Source organism: Lemur catta, chromosome 5 (genome assembly GCF_020740605.2).
Source record: "Lemur catta isolate mLemCat1 chromosome 5, mLemCat1.pri, whole genome shotgun sequence".
NCBI lineage: Eukaryota > Metazoa > Chordata > Mammalia > Primates > Lemuridae > Lemur > Lemur catta.
The window spans coordinates 99,385,059-99,402,983 of record NC_059132.1 but is presented as its reverse complement, the minus strand read 5'-3'; the positions used below and the strand labels follow the sequence as shown (position 1 = coordinate 99,402,983).

At 35.7% G+C, this 17,925-nt stretch overlaps 1 protein-coding gene across 1 annotated transcript; it reads right to left on the bottom strand.

The window, feature by feature from the left end:
* Positions 1-12,834: 12,834 nt before the first annotated feature.
* On the bottom strand, positions 12,835-16,790 carry LOC123638830 (ADP-ribosylation factor-like protein 2-binding protein). Its single transcript, XM_045552643.1, has 2 exons — positions 16,709-16,790; positions 12,835-13,304 (listed from the first exon to the last, which is right to left on the bottom strand). Exons 1-2 carry the CDS (start codon positions 16,788-16,790, stop codon positions 12,835-12,837), a joined length of 552 nt encoding a protein of 183 aa, XP_045408599.1.
* Between the last annotated feature and the right edge of the window lie 1,135 nt (positions 16,791-17,925).

The following is a 17,925-nucleotide window of genomic DNA, read 5'->3' as shown; positions in this document are numbered from 1 at the left end:
ACTAAATAAATAATCTGTATAGAAGGGCAGTCTTTCATTCTGCAAATTATTTTCAAGTGATTGCCAAAAGACTCATTTACAACAACATCCCGCACTTGCAATTGTGAGACCATATCCCTAGGAATAATTACAAAAGCTATTTTAAATTTCTTTCCTTCCTTTTTTTTTTCACCTATAGCTAAAGTGACCTCTATAAACATCAAAATCTAGCACAGTTGCTATCATTTCAGGCGAATGTGAACTTTGTTGTTCAAAATAAAATGATTGAAGGAGATGTGTTACCTACAAGACTTCTGAAGGACATGGATAGTCCTTTTTTCTGTGGGATGATTTTGAGGGAAACACTTGCTTTACATTTTTGGTATGATATGAAGAACTGAAGATCACTTCTTTAAAAATTGTGTATTTTATTTACAAACACAGAAAATATTTTCCCATAACCAAACCATCTTTAGAAGTTTTCCTTGCCTACTTGTCAAAATACCAGCACAAGGAGTTTGGATTTAGTTGGGAAAGATTCCTTATTCTGAAGTCCTATCAAGTAGTGACATTACAGAGAAACCAGGAGCTTCCTTAAACAGTGAGAAAGAGGCACAGGTGTCAACCCCAGCAATTTCTGGGCTCTAAATAAGGATGGGTCATTATGTGATCATTTTATACCTTTTGATATGCACAAGTAAAATATAGCTATGCACTTACTGGCAAATAAAACAAAATACTCCAGCTGTCTCTCCTATAGTGAGATCAAAGAACACTCTCAACTTACTCTCCAAACTTTCTTTGGAACTGTCTTCCTCCAAGACTAAATGAGTGATGTTTAATATGCACCATTTAGTTCTGCTATATTATTAAGAATCCCTTGAATAGGGTGAATGGAAAGGAATGTTAATCTACTTCAATCTAGGGGAAAAAAATCCTCATATCCATAAAATGAAATTAATGATTTCCAGAAGCAAATAATTTCAGTGTGATGATGTTCTTTGAAGAAGAATTAAGGTGCTCTCAGGTGCCCTGCTTGGATCTGTGGCCTAATGGGACAGATCAATCAGAGGGATAATGGCTAGATGGATATTTTTGTTGTTCTATATTTAATGAATAAGAGATTCTTGTATTCATTAAAATTAGAAAAAAGATAAATAATGAATCACCTCAAATTACAGAATTTCCATATTTCTTAAAAAACTGACAGTGTGTCTGCCAATGATAGCCGCATACAATATTTATGAAAGGCTGGCTTTTTGTAATGAGAAATTCAACAATTACCATGGTAATAACTTGGGAGGCAAGGATGAAATATATGTTAATAAAATGAGTCTCAAGTAGAGACAGTGTGTGCTGCATCACAGCTCGTGGGCCCACGAACGCTTCTGAGGTCTGCAGGGTGAGGTGTGTGTTCCTCCATAATCGTTCTAGCAAATACGACACTTACTTTATGTAAAGCAATTCTTATTGTCTTCTCTTGTACATTTCTCACAGTATCGTATTAATAATTTCTCAGGCTTCAAGCTTACATTTTTCCCTGACCACCTCCTTTTCACTGCTTTACTTTCTCTTTACTGCCTTAGACTTCACCCACAGTTTTCTTTGAGGAACTTTCCTCTTATTAAATGCTCTAAGCTATTTTTCCATGATTTTCTTTCTTCTCCTCCTTCTTCCTTTGAACTGTTTGGATACAGGAATTCTTAACACAAACGATTTCTAATACAACTGAGTAAGAAATCACCTTCTTAAAAAAGTTCTGGAAACATCCTTAGTCTGCTCTTCAATAATCTTCTTTCTCATATAATTCTGTTCTTGCTTTCTTTGGAAACTTTGAGCCCAACTGCAAACAGAATAGGGCAAAACTCAAGTCCTGATGATGGAATTAAAGCTTGTATTTTGGCTCAATTAGCTACTAATACTTTTACAATTATGACCTTTAGCCTACATCTATTGTTAGCACAGGTTAAATTATAAATGTAAATACAAAAATATTAACCAAAAACTCTTTTAGCAGTAGAGAGTTGAGATATTATGACTCAAAAGAAATTATGAAGACATTATTTTTGGAGTATACATGTAAGTTAACTGGGCATAGACTTTTACCAAGAAGTATTTTTAATTAAATTAACTGTCTTTCATGTCTGTAAAAAAAAAAAATCAGTCTTCGATCTGTATTATGTGAGACAAGAACATGATGAAATACCAAAAAAAGGAAAATAAAACAAAAGGATGATTACAAAATATCTGCAGAACTAATATTTTTAAAGAAAATATATTTAAAATGTAATTTTTAAACATTTCATGGCAAATTACTTCAATTATATCTCCATTATAAAGTATTATTAAATATATCAAGAAGCATATATTTTAACATGCCTACTTTTAAGTTCTCCAAATGCAAATAAATAACACAATTTAAAACATGACAATTTATTCTATCATTGCTTAGAAACTTTAATTGTATATACATAAGTCTAGTAAAGATATAATAGGAAATAGATTAGAAGCAAGCTGAAAAAACAGATAGTGCTCATAAATGCATCCAATTTGATATTGATGTCAAGCAGTCCTGTCAAGATGATTTAAGAACATGGGAGATAAACTAGGACAGGGGTCTACAGGGAGTCTTATCTTGTTCTGTACATGTGAGTTCAGAGCTCTCTATTGAGTTCTATTCTTTATCACCTCTGATTATTCCACATGGACCATTGAGAGTAGACCAAATTGGGGCCACTGATCCTAATTTATGTCCTTTCTGACTCTTTCTGAGTCTTCAATTCTTGCTTGCAAAAGACAGCATTCAAAATGTTTGTGTGTCAAAATAATGCTTGGATAAGAAGTGTGGATAGGCCGGGCGCGGTGGCTCACGCCTGTAATCCTAGCTCTGGGAGGCCGAGGCGGGTAGATCACTCGAGGTCAGGAGTTCGAGACCAGCCTGAGCAAGAGTGAGACCCCGTCTCTACTAAAAATAGAAACAAATTATCTGGCCAACTAAAAAATATATATACAAAAAAATTAGCCGGGCATGGTGGCTCATGCCTGTATCCCAGCTACTAGGGAGGCTGAGGCAGTAGGATCGCTTAAGCCCAGGAGTTTGAGGTTGCTGTGAGCTAGGCTGATGCCACCGCACTCACTCTAGCCCGGGCAACAAAGTGACACTCTGTCTCAAAAAAAAAAAAAAAAAAAGAAGTGTGGATAATTCATAATAAATGTTTTGGTTTACTACTATGGAGATTATTATGTTAACTGAACATTTTTATTTTACGTTTTGATGTGACTCTCTTCTGTTGGTCCTACCATGAAAGATGATATTTATCAGTATAACAAAGTTTATTATATTAACTCTTACAAAGTCATTCTAATTCTATACAATAGAATAATTTTTAAAGTACAACTAAATAATTTTACATTGAATATTAAAATATATATATCACAGGAGTTTTTAAAATATGTATATTATGTATATTAAAACATGCAAGCCAGGAGTGGTGGGTCACGCCTGTAATCCTAGCACTCTGGGAGGCAGACGTGGAGGATTGCTTGAGCTCAGGAGTTCAAGACCAGCCTGAGCAAAAGTGAGACCCTGTCTCTACTACAAATAGAAAAATTAGCTGGGCATGGTGGCATGCGCCTGTAATCTCAGCTACTTGGGAGGCTGAGGCAGGAGGATTGCTTTTGAGCTCAGGAGTTTGAGGTTGCTGTGAGCTATGGTGACGCCACTGCACTCCAGCCTGAGCAAAAGAGCGAGACTCTGACTCAGAAACAAAAACAAACAGAAAGAAAACATGCAGTTAGGAGAAGGGAGAGAAAGTTCTAGTTAAACATCATCTTGAGAAATTCTTCCCTATATCAAAAAATCCTCAATTCATCTGGCATATAGCAATACGTACATGTATACACACAGAGTACTATGTATACATTTATTCCACGTTCATTTAACATCAAAATATAAAATAAATAACCTTTTTTCCTCTCTAAGTAAAAACTATGAATAACAGTTGTCCATATAGAATCCGTTTACTGATGAAGGGAGCAAGCTAAAACCCCTTGTCTATTTGTTAGAATTCAAAGGGCTTCACTTTAGCTAATCTGTTTGGCCAATCTGTGTGTATATATATTAATAGATATAGATATAAATATAAATATCAATAGGATACAGTTTATCCATTCTTGTGAGAAAACACACAGTACAGATTGTCAAAGATGATTGGATCAAATATACAAGCGATTTGGGGCAGTGGTTTATTTCAGTGAATTGCACCATACAATTATTTGAAATAATTCTAATGTATGATAAAGTAGGCAATAACTAGCACAGTTTATACTTGCTAGCTCAATGCTGGACATTGATTAAGTGCTTCACAAATACAAATGCCTGACATAGAGAAAAGGGAAATGAATAAAGAAAAATTTATTTAAATGGAAAATAGAAGATAGTAAGAAGCAATGAAGTGATAGATTGGAACCTATCACGTATGTGAACAGGACTTCACTAGACAGACTCTTTCAGAATTTAATTACAATGCTAAATTTTCCAAAAATTAACAAAGTAAAATTTTCAAGCATCTAATAGTGATACACCTCCTATCAAATCCTTCATGGGAAACACATGAGCATGGGGAACATAAATTAATGACTTTTTTAATCAACATATATTCACTTTAACTTAGTCAACTTTATTTTTAACATGTGCAATACATTTTCTTGAATGCTTATTATATGCCAGGTACGGTTCTAAGTGTTTCAGATCTCATTTACTGATGATAGCTGCTCAAGAAAATAGGTAATATCCCTATTTTAGCTATGTGGAAAGCTAAAGCTAAGTTCAAAGATATTATCAGGCTTCCTCTACAGCAAGCAGCTGAGCCAAGATGCACACTTAGTCTGTCAGACTTCAAAGCCTACAGTTTAAAACACTACTCTCTGTTTTCTCCTATATGTTAATATTATTCAAGTAACACTGCCATTACTCACAATTTCATTTAATGTCTTTCGCATTTGTTTTAAGGTCAGCAGACGAGCATTTCAGGTAGAGTTCCACTTTGAAAAGAGAAGCCACACCAGCATTTTAGCAGCATAGGTTAGGAGGCCAGACAAGGCAAAAAGCGGGTAAGAAGATAGATAGGTTACAGCCCCGGGTCTGAGAGGAAGGGAATGCAATAGGTTTATCGCAAGCTCCAACCTCAGAAACTAGGCCCAGCAGGACTGTGACCCAGACCCAGGGAGCACCCGGGGGCCAAGCAAGAGGCCCCCCACACAGATGGAGATGAGCAATGAGACTGGTGCTGGGAGTGTGGAAGAAAAGGCTGTATCCACACCGCCAAACCAAATGCTGCAACTGGAGCCATGTTCGCAGAAAAGAGCACGTCCCTTTTCACCCCCTCTGTTCTCACCTCCTCCTGGCGTCCTGCCTCCCCCCAGTGGCCCCTGTGGGCGGAAGCCAGGTGGCAAAGCAGTCACCTCATTCCCGTATTTCCATCCCAGCACCGCTGAGAAGATTGTAAAAAGGTAGGTTTGAGCTACACAAGTCAATCAGTTTCATTATTTTATAATAAAATGTTATTCTTTATTTGTTTAATTATGCTCGATTTATCAAATTTGATTGAATAACCTCTGGGTGTTTTAAAAAGACAAATCCATTTGCTACCATTGAGGATATCCCAGTTTCAGACTACATCTGTTCTTCAGGCAAAATTTTGAACTCTTTTTCACAGGAGACATAAAAGGTCGCCAGAGAAAAAAACTCCACATACTGGTCTGGAGGGGGGGGCGTGGGGAGGGGGGTGAGCAAAATGGCTGTTGTCCTTTTTGTCCTTCACTTACTTTTTCTAAGAATTTATATTTGTAAAATATATATTTGTGGAAACATTTGTGTTTTTATTTGTCTGCAATGAAAATAAGGGCTTCGGCAGCAGATCTACTGAGTAACATATCAATACAATTTGATAGATCACTGCTTCTTCCTAAATGAGTTCACAGTCCAGCTAAAGGGAAAACTCATCAGTTTTGCTCTCTGTTATTATCATGCATTTAATTTGTGTAATGTTTTTAAGCAGTATAGAAGAGCACATACTGCAAACCAAGTTTCACCGGTATCAATTATACCCGCATAGGCAACCAGTGTCATAATTCATTTATGCAGTTATAAGCATACATCCACATTTGTTTGTAAAATGGGGTTAATAATAGCATTTACTGCCAGTAAAATTTTTGCAGGGCCTTAATAAGAAAAAACAAAGAACTTTATATTGTAAGTGCTTAATAAATAATAAATATGTTATTAATATTTTCCAATTTCATCAAACTCTGTATCTACCACTCAGTATGGAAGTAAAACTTATTAAGTCTTCTACTTAGGTTATTTTCCAAGTTCCCAGGAAGATATGTATGTATATAAATATATATAAAAAATAAATTTTAACAGTGACATTGTGGATTTAAAGAATTGCAAATTTTTATTTTTGTATTGCCAAAAAATCCTCCAAACAAAAAACAGATACACACACACACAGAAACACACACACACACACACACACACACACACACAGGGGATATGGTAATAATTACAAGTGTTATAAATTATAAATGTAATAGAACTCATCAAAATGTGTCTTGTGGTGCAGATGGCTTAAAATGAATCTTTAGTAGGTTAAAAATAAAGAAGAAAAGACATTGTGTATCTACATAAACATTGTGTGTTCTAACATAAGCAGTGAAGTGAGGCAGGAATTGGATGTGTATGCTGACTCCATGTCAGAGTTAAGATGCTGGATTGATTGAAAGGAAAGTAGGTAAGGCATGTAATCTCAAGTCAGATCATAGAGGAAGTTGGAGCCAAATTTCTAGTTGTTGGAGACAAGATAATTATAGATTTTGGAATACTTGAAGATGTAAAAGCAATTTTTTTAGGACAATCATACCTCTTCTTGGTCTGATGATTTCCATTGCATTTTATCAAGAGCCTAAACAAGAACACATTTTTGGTAAATTCGAGGATAGCTGTAAACCAACCTGTTCCTAAATTATGAAAATTGCTATTTTCTTTCAAAACAAAATGATTTAAAAGGGCTAAAAATCAAAGTGTAGCTGAATATTCCAGAGTTTGCAATTGTTATTTTAATTCTGTTCTTTGTAATGTGTAGTTTTTAATGATTCTTTTAATTTAAGAATTATTCATATTGGTACCAATAAGTGTTGAAATTCTCAGTTCAAGCAGCAGGTGTGCTTTATTAGGACACTGAACAACAATGTGAGATGGGCCAGCAGGCTGATTTAGTACTCTAGACCTACCTACCTACCTAGTACTTCTTGGCTGATAATTTTTGGGAAATGTACAAAGTGCTTTTTTAGTCCAAGTGTACAATATATTATTAACTATAATAACCATCCTGTACAATAGATCTCCAGGACTTACTCATCCTAATTGAAACTTGTACCCTTTGACCGATATCTGCCCATCCCCTTCCCCAGATTTTAGCAACCACCATTCTACTCTCTGCTTCTGTGAGTTCAACTCTTTAGATTCTACATGTAAGTGAGATCATGCAGTATTTGTGTTCCTGTGTCTGGCTTATTTCACTTTGTATAATGTTCTCAAGGTTCATCCATGTTATCATAAATGGCAGGATTTCCTTATTTTTAAGTCTGAGTAGTATTCCATTGTGTGTATATACCACATTTTCTTTATTCATCCATTGATGGGCACTTAGATTGATTCCATATCTTGGTTATTATGAATAGTGCTGCAATGAACTTGGGAGTCCAAATATGTTTTACTGACTTTGTTTCCGTTGAATATATACCCAGTAGTGGGATTGCAGGATCATATAGCATTTCTATATTTAATTTTTTGAGAAACTTCCATACTGTTTTCTATAATGACTGTACTAATTTACGTTCTCATCAACAATGTACAAAGGGTCTCTTTTCTACATCCTCCCCAACATTTGTTATCTTTTATCTTTTGATAACATCTATTCTAATAGGTATTAGATGATATCTCATTGTGGTTTTAATTTGCATTTCCCTTATGATGAATAATGTTGAACATTTTTTCACATACCTGTTGGCCATTTATATGGCTTCTTTTGAGAATTGCCTGTGTAGGTCTTTTGCCTATTTTTTGATCAGGTTATTTGTTTCTTGCTATTAGGTTGTTTGAGTTTCTAGTATATTCTGGATAGTAACCCCTTATCAGATGTATGGTTTGCAAATATTTCTCCCATTTTATAAGTTGTGTCTTCACCCTTTTGATTATTTTTGCTGTCAGAAGCTTCTATTTTTAACATTTTAATTAATTAATTAAAATTGAGAAATAAGTATTGCATACATTTGTCGTTAAAAAGTTTTGAAATTTGTATATATTGTGAAATGGCTAAATGAAGCTAATTAACCTATGCATTAACTGACATACTTATTCTTTTTTTCCCCCCTGTGTTAAGAACACTTAAAATGTGCTCTCAGAAATTTACAAAAACACAATACAATCATATACCAAAATACACACATACTCAAGTCCCACAATTGGTCCTGTGGAACCCAGATATAGGAAAAGTGGGCCCTCATATACACGGATTTTGCATCCACAATTTGCATTTGGTTGTGCCTGTGGAACCCTCAGATATGAAGGGCTGATTGTATTAATTGAAAAAAATCTGCATATAAGTGCACCTTATATGCACTTCAAACTGGTGTTGTTCAAGGATCAACTGTACATTAACTGTAGTCACCATGTTGTTTGTTAGATCTCTTTAACTTATTCTTCCTATCTCACTGAAATTTTTTATCCTTTTGTCAAACATCTCCCCAGATCTCCACCTTTAGCCCCTGGTAACCACTATTGTATTCTCAACTTCTTAGAGTTCAACTTTTCTAGATTCCACACATAAGTGAGATTATGCGATATTTGTATTTCTGTGCTTGCCTTATTTTTCTTAACATAATGTCCTCCTGGTTCATCCAGGTTGTTTCAGATGCCAAGATTGCCTTCATTTTTAAGGCTGAATAATAGTCTATTGTGTATATATACCACATTTTCTTTATCCATTCATTTGTTGATGGACACCTAGGTTGATTTCATATCTTGGCTACTGTGAATAATGCTACAATGAACATAGGAGTGCAGATATCATTTTAATAGAATGATTTTCTTTGAATATATACCCAGTAGTGGGATATTTTTAATTTTTTTGTGAAACCTCTGTACTGTTTTCTAGAATGACTATACTAATTTACATTCCCACCAACAGTGTAGAAGCATTCCCTTTTCCTCAGTAATAGTTTTCAGTTTGATGCAATCCCATTCACACATTTTTGCTTTTGTTGTCTGTGCTTTTCGGACCATATCCAAAAAATTTTTTCTTCCCTGTTTTCTTTTAGTAGTTTTACAGTTCCAAGTTTTATGTTTAAGTCTTTAATCCATTTTGAGTTGATTATTGTATATAGTGTGAGATAAGAAACCAATTTCATTCTTCTGCATGTCAACATTTAGTTTTCCCAACACTTTTTGTTAAAGAGACTATACTTTCTCTATTGTGTCTTCTTGGCAATTTTATCAAAGATAAATTGACTAAAAATGCATGATTTTATTTGTGATCTCTCTATATTCTGTTCCATGGTTTATGTGTCTGTTTTATGCCAGTGCTATGCTGTTTTGATCATTATAGCTTTGTAATATATTTTGAAATTAGGCAGTGCTCAAGATTGCTCAAAATTGCTTTGGCTATGTGGGGTCTTTTATAGTCCTATGTAAATTTTATCTTTTTTTTTCTTTTTCTGTGAAAGACATCATTAGAATTTTGATAGGTTGCATTGGACCGGTAGTTCTCTTTAGGTAATATGGACATTTTAACAATATTAAATCTTCTAATCCATGAACACAAGGTATTTCTTCATTTATTTGCATCTTTTTCAATTTCTTTCATCAATCTTTCATAGTTTTCACTGTAAGATTTTTTACCTCCTTGTTAAGTTTGTTCCTAAGTATTTTTTAATGCTATTGTAAATGGAATTGTTTACTGATTCCTTTTTCACACAGTTCATTGTTAGCATATAGAAATGCCACTAATTTTTGTACATTGATTTTGTATCTTTCAACTTTATTGAATTCATTTATTAGTTCTAACAGTTTTTTGGTGGAGTCTTTAGGGGGTTCTGTATATATGATGAAATTTGCAAACAGAGACAACTTTACTTCCTCCTTTCCAATTTGGATGCCTTTTATTTCTTTTTCTCACCTAATTCTTCTGGCTAGGACTTCCAGTACTATGTTGAATAGAAGTGGTAAGAGTAGGCATCTCTGTCTTGTTCCTGGTCTTAGAGGAAAAGCTTTCACCTTTTCACCATTGAGTATGATATTAGCTGTGGGCTTGTCATATATGACCTTTATTATGTTGAGGTATGCTCCTTCCCTACCTAACCTGTTGAGAGTTTTTATCATGAAAGGATGTTGAATTTTCTCAGAGGCTTTGTCTACAACTATTGGGATGATCATATGGGTTTTATCTTTCATTCTGTTAATATGGTATATCACATTTATTGATTTACATATGTTGAACCATACTTGCATCTCAGAGATAAAGTTCACCTAATCATGATGTATGCTTCTATAAATATGCTATTGATTTTGGTTTGTTAGTATTTTGTTGAGAATTTTGTATCTGTATTCCTAGGCTTATTGGCCTGTAATTTTCTTGTCTTGTGGTATCCTTCTCTGGTTTTGGTATCAGGTAATGCTGGTGTCATAAACTGGTGATAATTTAGATTTTGCTTTTCTTTTCTCAACTGCTACTTTCAATAAGGAGAGTAAGAATAAAATAATTTATTTTAGTGCCTATTTTCTGCATGTCCATAGTTTATATAAAGAATACTTTTACATAGACATTTCACATATATATTCAATTCCATCTCTATTCCTGTTTAAATGGCTTGGGTTTGTTTTTCTCACATGCATGATATGTTCTATTTTAACTTCTGTCTTACTGCTTTTCTTAACAAGGTAGAGGTGTACATTTGGAATCAGATTGATTTGGAATCAGACTGGTCTAGTTTGACTCCTGGCTAGTCTACTTATTAATTCTATATCTTTGTTCAGATGACTTCTGTAAATTTCAGTTTCTTCATCTGAAAGTGAATATAATTACATCACCTACCTTTAGGATTGTTTTTCTTGTCAATTAAGTAAAACAACAAAGGCAGTTAGCAAAGTGACTAATATATATCAAGGAAATAACATATGATAACTGTTGTTATTATTGCTGTTGTTAGCTATTAAAACAACCATGATTGGAAAACAAAAACAGAGCTGAAACTCCAGTGAAAGACTGAACTATTTAAAAATGCACTGGAGGCTTGTTATTCTGTCTAGACATGAAGAGGCGTACAAATGAAAGCAAATCTTTGGCCCAATTTAGAATGATGGGATGTGGAACCCACTATTTTATCTTTTATCATTCCCCAGCACTAGACACTCTATAATTACTCTGGTTATCGCTTTCTCTGGCTCAGATTTCAGCAGAATTGCACATCTATGACATTTAAAAAGGCAAATGTTGTACCTTTTTAATACGGTTGGTGAAGAAAACCTTTAAAATATTTATTCCAAACCTCTGAGTTAGATACTTGGAAAAACATGAAAAGGATTATAAGAAGGCAATGAGAGAAGAAAACTTCAAAACTTGCAATTTTTTTCATGGTACAAAAGTATTTAATAAGCGACACATCAGTATAGAAAAACACATAGCTTTTAGCTCACCTTTTAAAACCAGAATCCCCAGTGAAAAGTCAGTATGGATTCTTACTTTTACTTAAAAAAATATATAAAGTTACACATTGGAATTGAACTGCTATGTTTTTTCTTCTTTCTAGAGATGTGACATACATGTTTTCTGATAAGTAATATTCTACCATTGTATTAAATCAAGGCAGACAGATGACCAGCAAAGTTGTTTACTACCTCCTACTTAGGCTGAGCTAGACCAGTGGGACACCATCTTGGTAGGAGAGATTTTGACCAGAAGAAGAAATTTAAGAGTCCCTATCCACCCCAACAGAAAACCTAACAAACTGGTTTATACAGAAAGGATTTTCAACAAACATGCACAAATACATTTAACATGCTATAAGAACAGGATACCTTTTAGTCAATTTCCAGCACACAGCATATATTCATTGGTGCCCAGTGAAACAGGAATGAATGCCAATATAGAATGCATTTTTGCCTTCATAGCATTAACAACTAAAAAGCACACAGCATATAATACTTTGATCTTTAAGTGAATAATTATGGAAGTTCCAAGATCATAGCCACTAGATTAGCCTAAGTATTTCATCTATAAAAAAACTTTTTTCAAAAATAATGCTTAAAAGAGACTTCTAGAAACAGTAGGACTACACCTGGACCAGCAGAAGACATAGTGATACAAGGGCTACAATTGGTAAGACTAGGGAGTTGATTTTCACATGCAGTTCTAGGTAAAGGGCATCCCTTTCAGTAGTTTCCTTCAGCCAAGACAAGCTGTGATCATTCAGAAATCTCCAGGCGGGCAGCTGGCTTGAGTAACATCTTAGATAAATACTCACAGATTCCATTGAGACTGAAAGACTGAAACTCTGACCCATGTGAAGAAGAGCTGTGAGTGCAGAAAAAACTTCCTGCAAAGCCTGGCAGGACAAATGGAGCTCATGACGGTGGGTTATTACACGCTGTTGACACACCAACATGTATGCTGGGGGAAGGGAACCCCAGGTGGAATGCTTGACGTGGGCTTGCTCCAGAGGGGTCTGATGTGGAATAATTTTGCCAGGATAATCCTCTTCATTGGCTGGAGGTAGGACCTAGCACCACAGCTCGTTCTAGGAAGTTGGCATAGAAGTTGATTTGCACAATGAAGTCACCACTAAACCACTGCTTAAGTCCAGTCCTTGGCTGCCTTTTTCTGCTCTGTAGTCCAGAAACATTTCTTTAAAAGCCAAAAAATCTATAAATGTGAGCAGAATGTCGAATATGTCACCAGCCACTTCGTCCTTCCGGTGCTGTAACATTGTTGTGAAAGCCACTGTGTTAAATCCAGGAATCTGCTCCAGCAGCTGTTCCTTGATACACTTTTCCGCTAAAGAAATGTTTTCATTAAAAATAGGTGTGTAGGTGAGTTTGTTCTTGTCCATGTCTTCAAATTCCTGGTAGTGCTTGTCCATGAAATTTCTCTGTAATAACTGGAACTTGTCAACCATGATGATGTCCTCTAAATATCCAAGCACAGCAAGAAATTCTGCAACCAAGGCAGAGAAGGACAGCATGAAGCTCTCTTCCTTAAGGCACCCACCTGCCTCCAACCCCCATGGAGGGCGCAGCCAGGAGGGGACCTCACGCCCTGGCCCACTCCCTGCCCAGACAGGCTACTCTGCACGCACTGCTGCCAAAACTTGCATTTTTGAGGTAACTTTTAAAAAGTCTAATTTTTCAATGAGCAATGTACAATGTTGATGCAAATATATGCAAATAAATACAGATGCATTTCTATTTTATTCCTAAACCTGGGCTTCTGGAATATTTTAGCAAAAATTATTTGCATGGAGGCTGTAATAAACTGTAGTACATGTCTCTGTTACATAAAACAAGGCAGTCTGTGTAAGTAGACTGCTGCATTTATTATTATGTAGTTGGGAATCACGTCATGTGAAGACTGTTGTTCTCCGGCTCCTCTGGATCCTGGCTATGGCTTTTATTCAATGGATGTTGGCAAGGATTAAATTTCTCCTTCTGAAGCTAGCAGCATCTCATACACAAGCTCCATGAGCATAGAGACCGTGTCTTACCTTGTTCATCACTGGATCTCCAGTGTCGTGTTCAGTACTCAAACTTAAGAGATTTTTGATAAATATTTATTAATTAAGTGAAGAATGCCTAGTTTAAAGATTTCTAGTGTTTTCACGGTACTCTTTAAGTATTTAAGTGCCCACACCCTTTCCTTCAAAATCTGGGAGCGTGTCTCTTTAATTAGGCATTTGTATATTGGACCAGGTTTTCTACAATAGTATACTGAGACAGAATCAAGGCTTCCCAGAAAAAAAAAAAAAAATGAGTTCAGTTTACCTTGTCTGTATTATAAGAATACACATCTGCCCCCGTCACGAGCTGTGCCATAGACTGGAAGTTGGTGGAATTTTCCATGCAGGAGCAGATGCACAAGACAGCAGAGGGGCACATAGCCCCAGGCACCCCATTCTGTTCACAGAGCCACCCAGTCACCCTCCCAGCTTCACGAGCACCAGCACTGCCACCTCTGTCCCATCTGACCTCCACTCACTACTGTCCAGTACACACAAAGTTAAGGCCACAGCAACGCCATGAGGAGGCCTGTAATCTTCGTCACCAGTCACCCTTGGCTACTTTAAATCTATGGAAGAATAAAAATATCCTGTTCTGTCGCTAAGGCAAGCTCATGTAATTATACCCATCATATAGGATAGAAAACAGGATAAAGTTATTTGACAAGTTCAAAGCTGTCAGGTGATAATGCTGGAATGGGAACACATAGCCCCTGAGTTTTCCTGTATTTTATCCTGGGAGCAAAAGAATTCTCATCTCCAAGACGTGAATAAGTACAGTCTTGTGTCTTTGCCTCAAATTGTAAACTTTGACATCTCACAAATTTTGAAAATTCCACATAGCCCCAGAAGTTTTCTACTCTCTCTGGTTCCTGTGAAACTCATTGTAATGTAACTATTTCTTTGGTTCGCTCTCCTGTATACAAATCTAAATAGAATCACACAAAAAAATATGCAATACCATTTGGAGAACGGAAGCAGTTTATAAATAATTGATGACCTATCAAAATGAAACTAGTTTTTTTTACCACTTGATAAAGAAAATTAGGTCAACTTTGGAACACTTAATAACGTATTTTAAACTAAATTTTGTAGGTTGATTTGTATCTCAAAATAGAGTACTCAGTCAACCTTATCGAGGAACAGCCCTTTGGGTTTGCATTAAGTGTCCCAATACTTTTCCTAGCATGTTAAGAAATGATATTGCATCTGTCTGATCAGACATGCCAGTCTAAAACTTAATTTTCTAGCATAAGAAATCTTTGTTTGCTTGGAGAAATCATTCCTAATAATACATTCAAGTCTCAAAATGCACACTTAACCCCATTAAAGACTAGCTAAGAACATTGTTATAAGGCATTTCTCAGAATTATCTACAGTTACAGATTGATTTTTCTTATGAATTGAAAACATCCTTCCCCCCTCCCCACTTTGTTCTAGATGGAATGAATGGATGCAATAGATTCTGCATCATTTAAGTCACCTTTTCTATCTGTAAAGGCAAAAATAAAGATCTAAATGTGAATCCATATTTTTCTACCTTTTTTTTTGGCATTTAAACCAAAGTACAGAACATTAGGTATTAATGTTATATCATAGTAGTTTAAAATTCTTCATAAGTAGCTTTTTAAATAAATGAACATTCCAAGAATAATTATAAGGTGATTTTAAAAACCAAGATGCAAGAACTTCTACACCTAAATAAATGTTATCCTTCAAGGAAGCGACATTGGATAAATAGTAACATTACCAGAATTAACAACCTTTGGGCTGAAGTAACAGTGAGAGGCCTATGTGGATTTTAAACCTGAGTTTACTAATTAAAAATAGTATGATCTGAGGCAAGTTATTCAAGCTATGTCTCAGTTTCAGTATCTGTATATGGTAGATTGTTACCAAATGGCTTGGGATGAAACACACCTCCCTGAACGAGTGCCCTTGCATAGGCCCCTCTCAGGTTGACTCTGGGCTGCCCTTATGAACTGGTTAGACCACAAGAACATAGTAGATGTGACATTCCAGGCCTAGGCATTGAAGAGGCTTTGTAGCTTTTGTTTTTTACCCTCTCAACATCAGACCCCCATGCTATGAAGATGCCCCATCTCACCTATTGCAGGAGGAGAGGCCATGTGGAGAAACCATGTGTTACCCCCGCTGGCAGCCAATAGCTAGAAATGTAAGTGATGCCATCCTGGACCCTCCAGCCTCAGCTGAGGCATCAAATGACACCACCACATGAACGATCCCAGGTGACACCAGCAGAAGAAGCAACCACATTGACAACACACAGTCATTACAAATAATGAATTGTTATTTTAAGTCATTAAGTTTTGGAGTGGTTTCTTAAAAAGCAAAGGTTAACTGAAACACTGTATAATGGGATAATAATAACACCTATCTAACAGGATTTTGTTTAAGATTAAATGAAAATATACATACAAACTTAGAGCACTTTTCAGACTGTATAAATGTTCCGTAGGCATTAATCATAATTATTATTATAAGATAACTAATTGGAAGAGAACACTTACATACACATGCAAATTCTAGAATTTTTGTTCAAAAGCTGCACATTATTTCAGAATATAAAAAGGAGGATATAAATAAAGACAGAAACTTCAGTGATTTGAAACCTGGAAATAAAACTTACTGACATGATGCTTTTCATCAGGGACAAACTAGAGGCTTAAAGACCACAACCACAGGTGGATTTTTTTCCATAGAGTTTTTAAAATATTGCACTAATTACTGTCTTCTAATAATCAGAAAATTTTATGTAAAAATACACATTTTAAGCTTCTGTAAATATTTTGCTGATTTTTAAATATCTAGCCAGAGTGGCCCTCGTGCCTTCATCATAAGCACTGTCTGGAGCAGAAGATCAGCTACGGGGAAGCACATGCTGTCCAAATATCCATCTGGCGTGTCACTCGTTTAGTTACTGAACTGCCCCCTGCAGGCATTTCAGTTTGGAACTCCATCTTTACGTTGAGGATAAATACAGGGTTCAACCTATATTTCTTGGTTTTAAAGCTATGATTTCTAGAGTTGCAAGAATTTTGTAAGTCATCTATTTCAACAATCTAATTTTATAGCTGTCTGAGGAACCAAGCCAGGCAGCATACCAGGCAGAGCTAAGACTAGAGTCCAGAAATTCTAACTCCATGCTACTCCCACCTCTCTGTCTGAGAGGCAATAGTCCGGCAATTACGAATACAAGACAGAAGTTCAGCATTTAGATAAAGAATAAGCTAGGGCATGTATGTATTTTAGGTAGAGAATATAGATAGACATGTGGTTACAATGGTACCATCCATTTCTGAAAGGTATGAAGTAAAACCTATGACTGAATACAACTTGCAGATCAGTTAAGAGTTTTTGCTCTTGTGCTATGTGTTAGTTAAAATCAGAATCTAATATTTGACTTCAGAATTTTCCCAGTTAGATACACCCAGAGGAGGAGGATTCCCAAAGGCCTACGCAGATTAGATGAACTGATTTATTTATTCATTCCAATTCTGTGCCATTTTTGAGATTCTGACCTTGGTAAGAGTAGACTTGGAGGAGAGAGGATCAGTCTCAGGTAGAACTGAAGAACCTCAGCGTGCAGCTACATATTTTTAAGCAGCCTGTGGGCATTTTTCTAGTGAGAGAATGATGGGCATAGCCAGGTGGCTTGCACCTTCCTCTGTGCTCAGGAAGCTGCTCTACTGCCCACAGCTCTGGCCAGCAGCATTTACATAGTGACTTCCTCACTATAGGAAGTTTCTCAAGATCAGGGACTATGACTTTTTATCTTTTAAAAGGATTGCCAAATAAAGGATGCCAAATTGAATATGAATTTCAGGTAAACAACAAATCATTTTTTAGTATGTCCATGTAATATGTGGGGCATACTTATACTGAAAAAAGATTCACTGTTAACCTGAAATTCAAATTTAACTATTTAATTTGGTGTCCTGTGGTGTTTTTTGTTTGCTTGTTTGCTTCCTTTTGCTTTTTGTTTGTTTTTGATAAATCTGGTAACCCTCCTCAGAGGTAAATGCCAATACAGTCCTGCCATAGAAGAGGTGTGCTCAGTACTTGATATTTGAATATCTAATAGGGCTTTTGCAA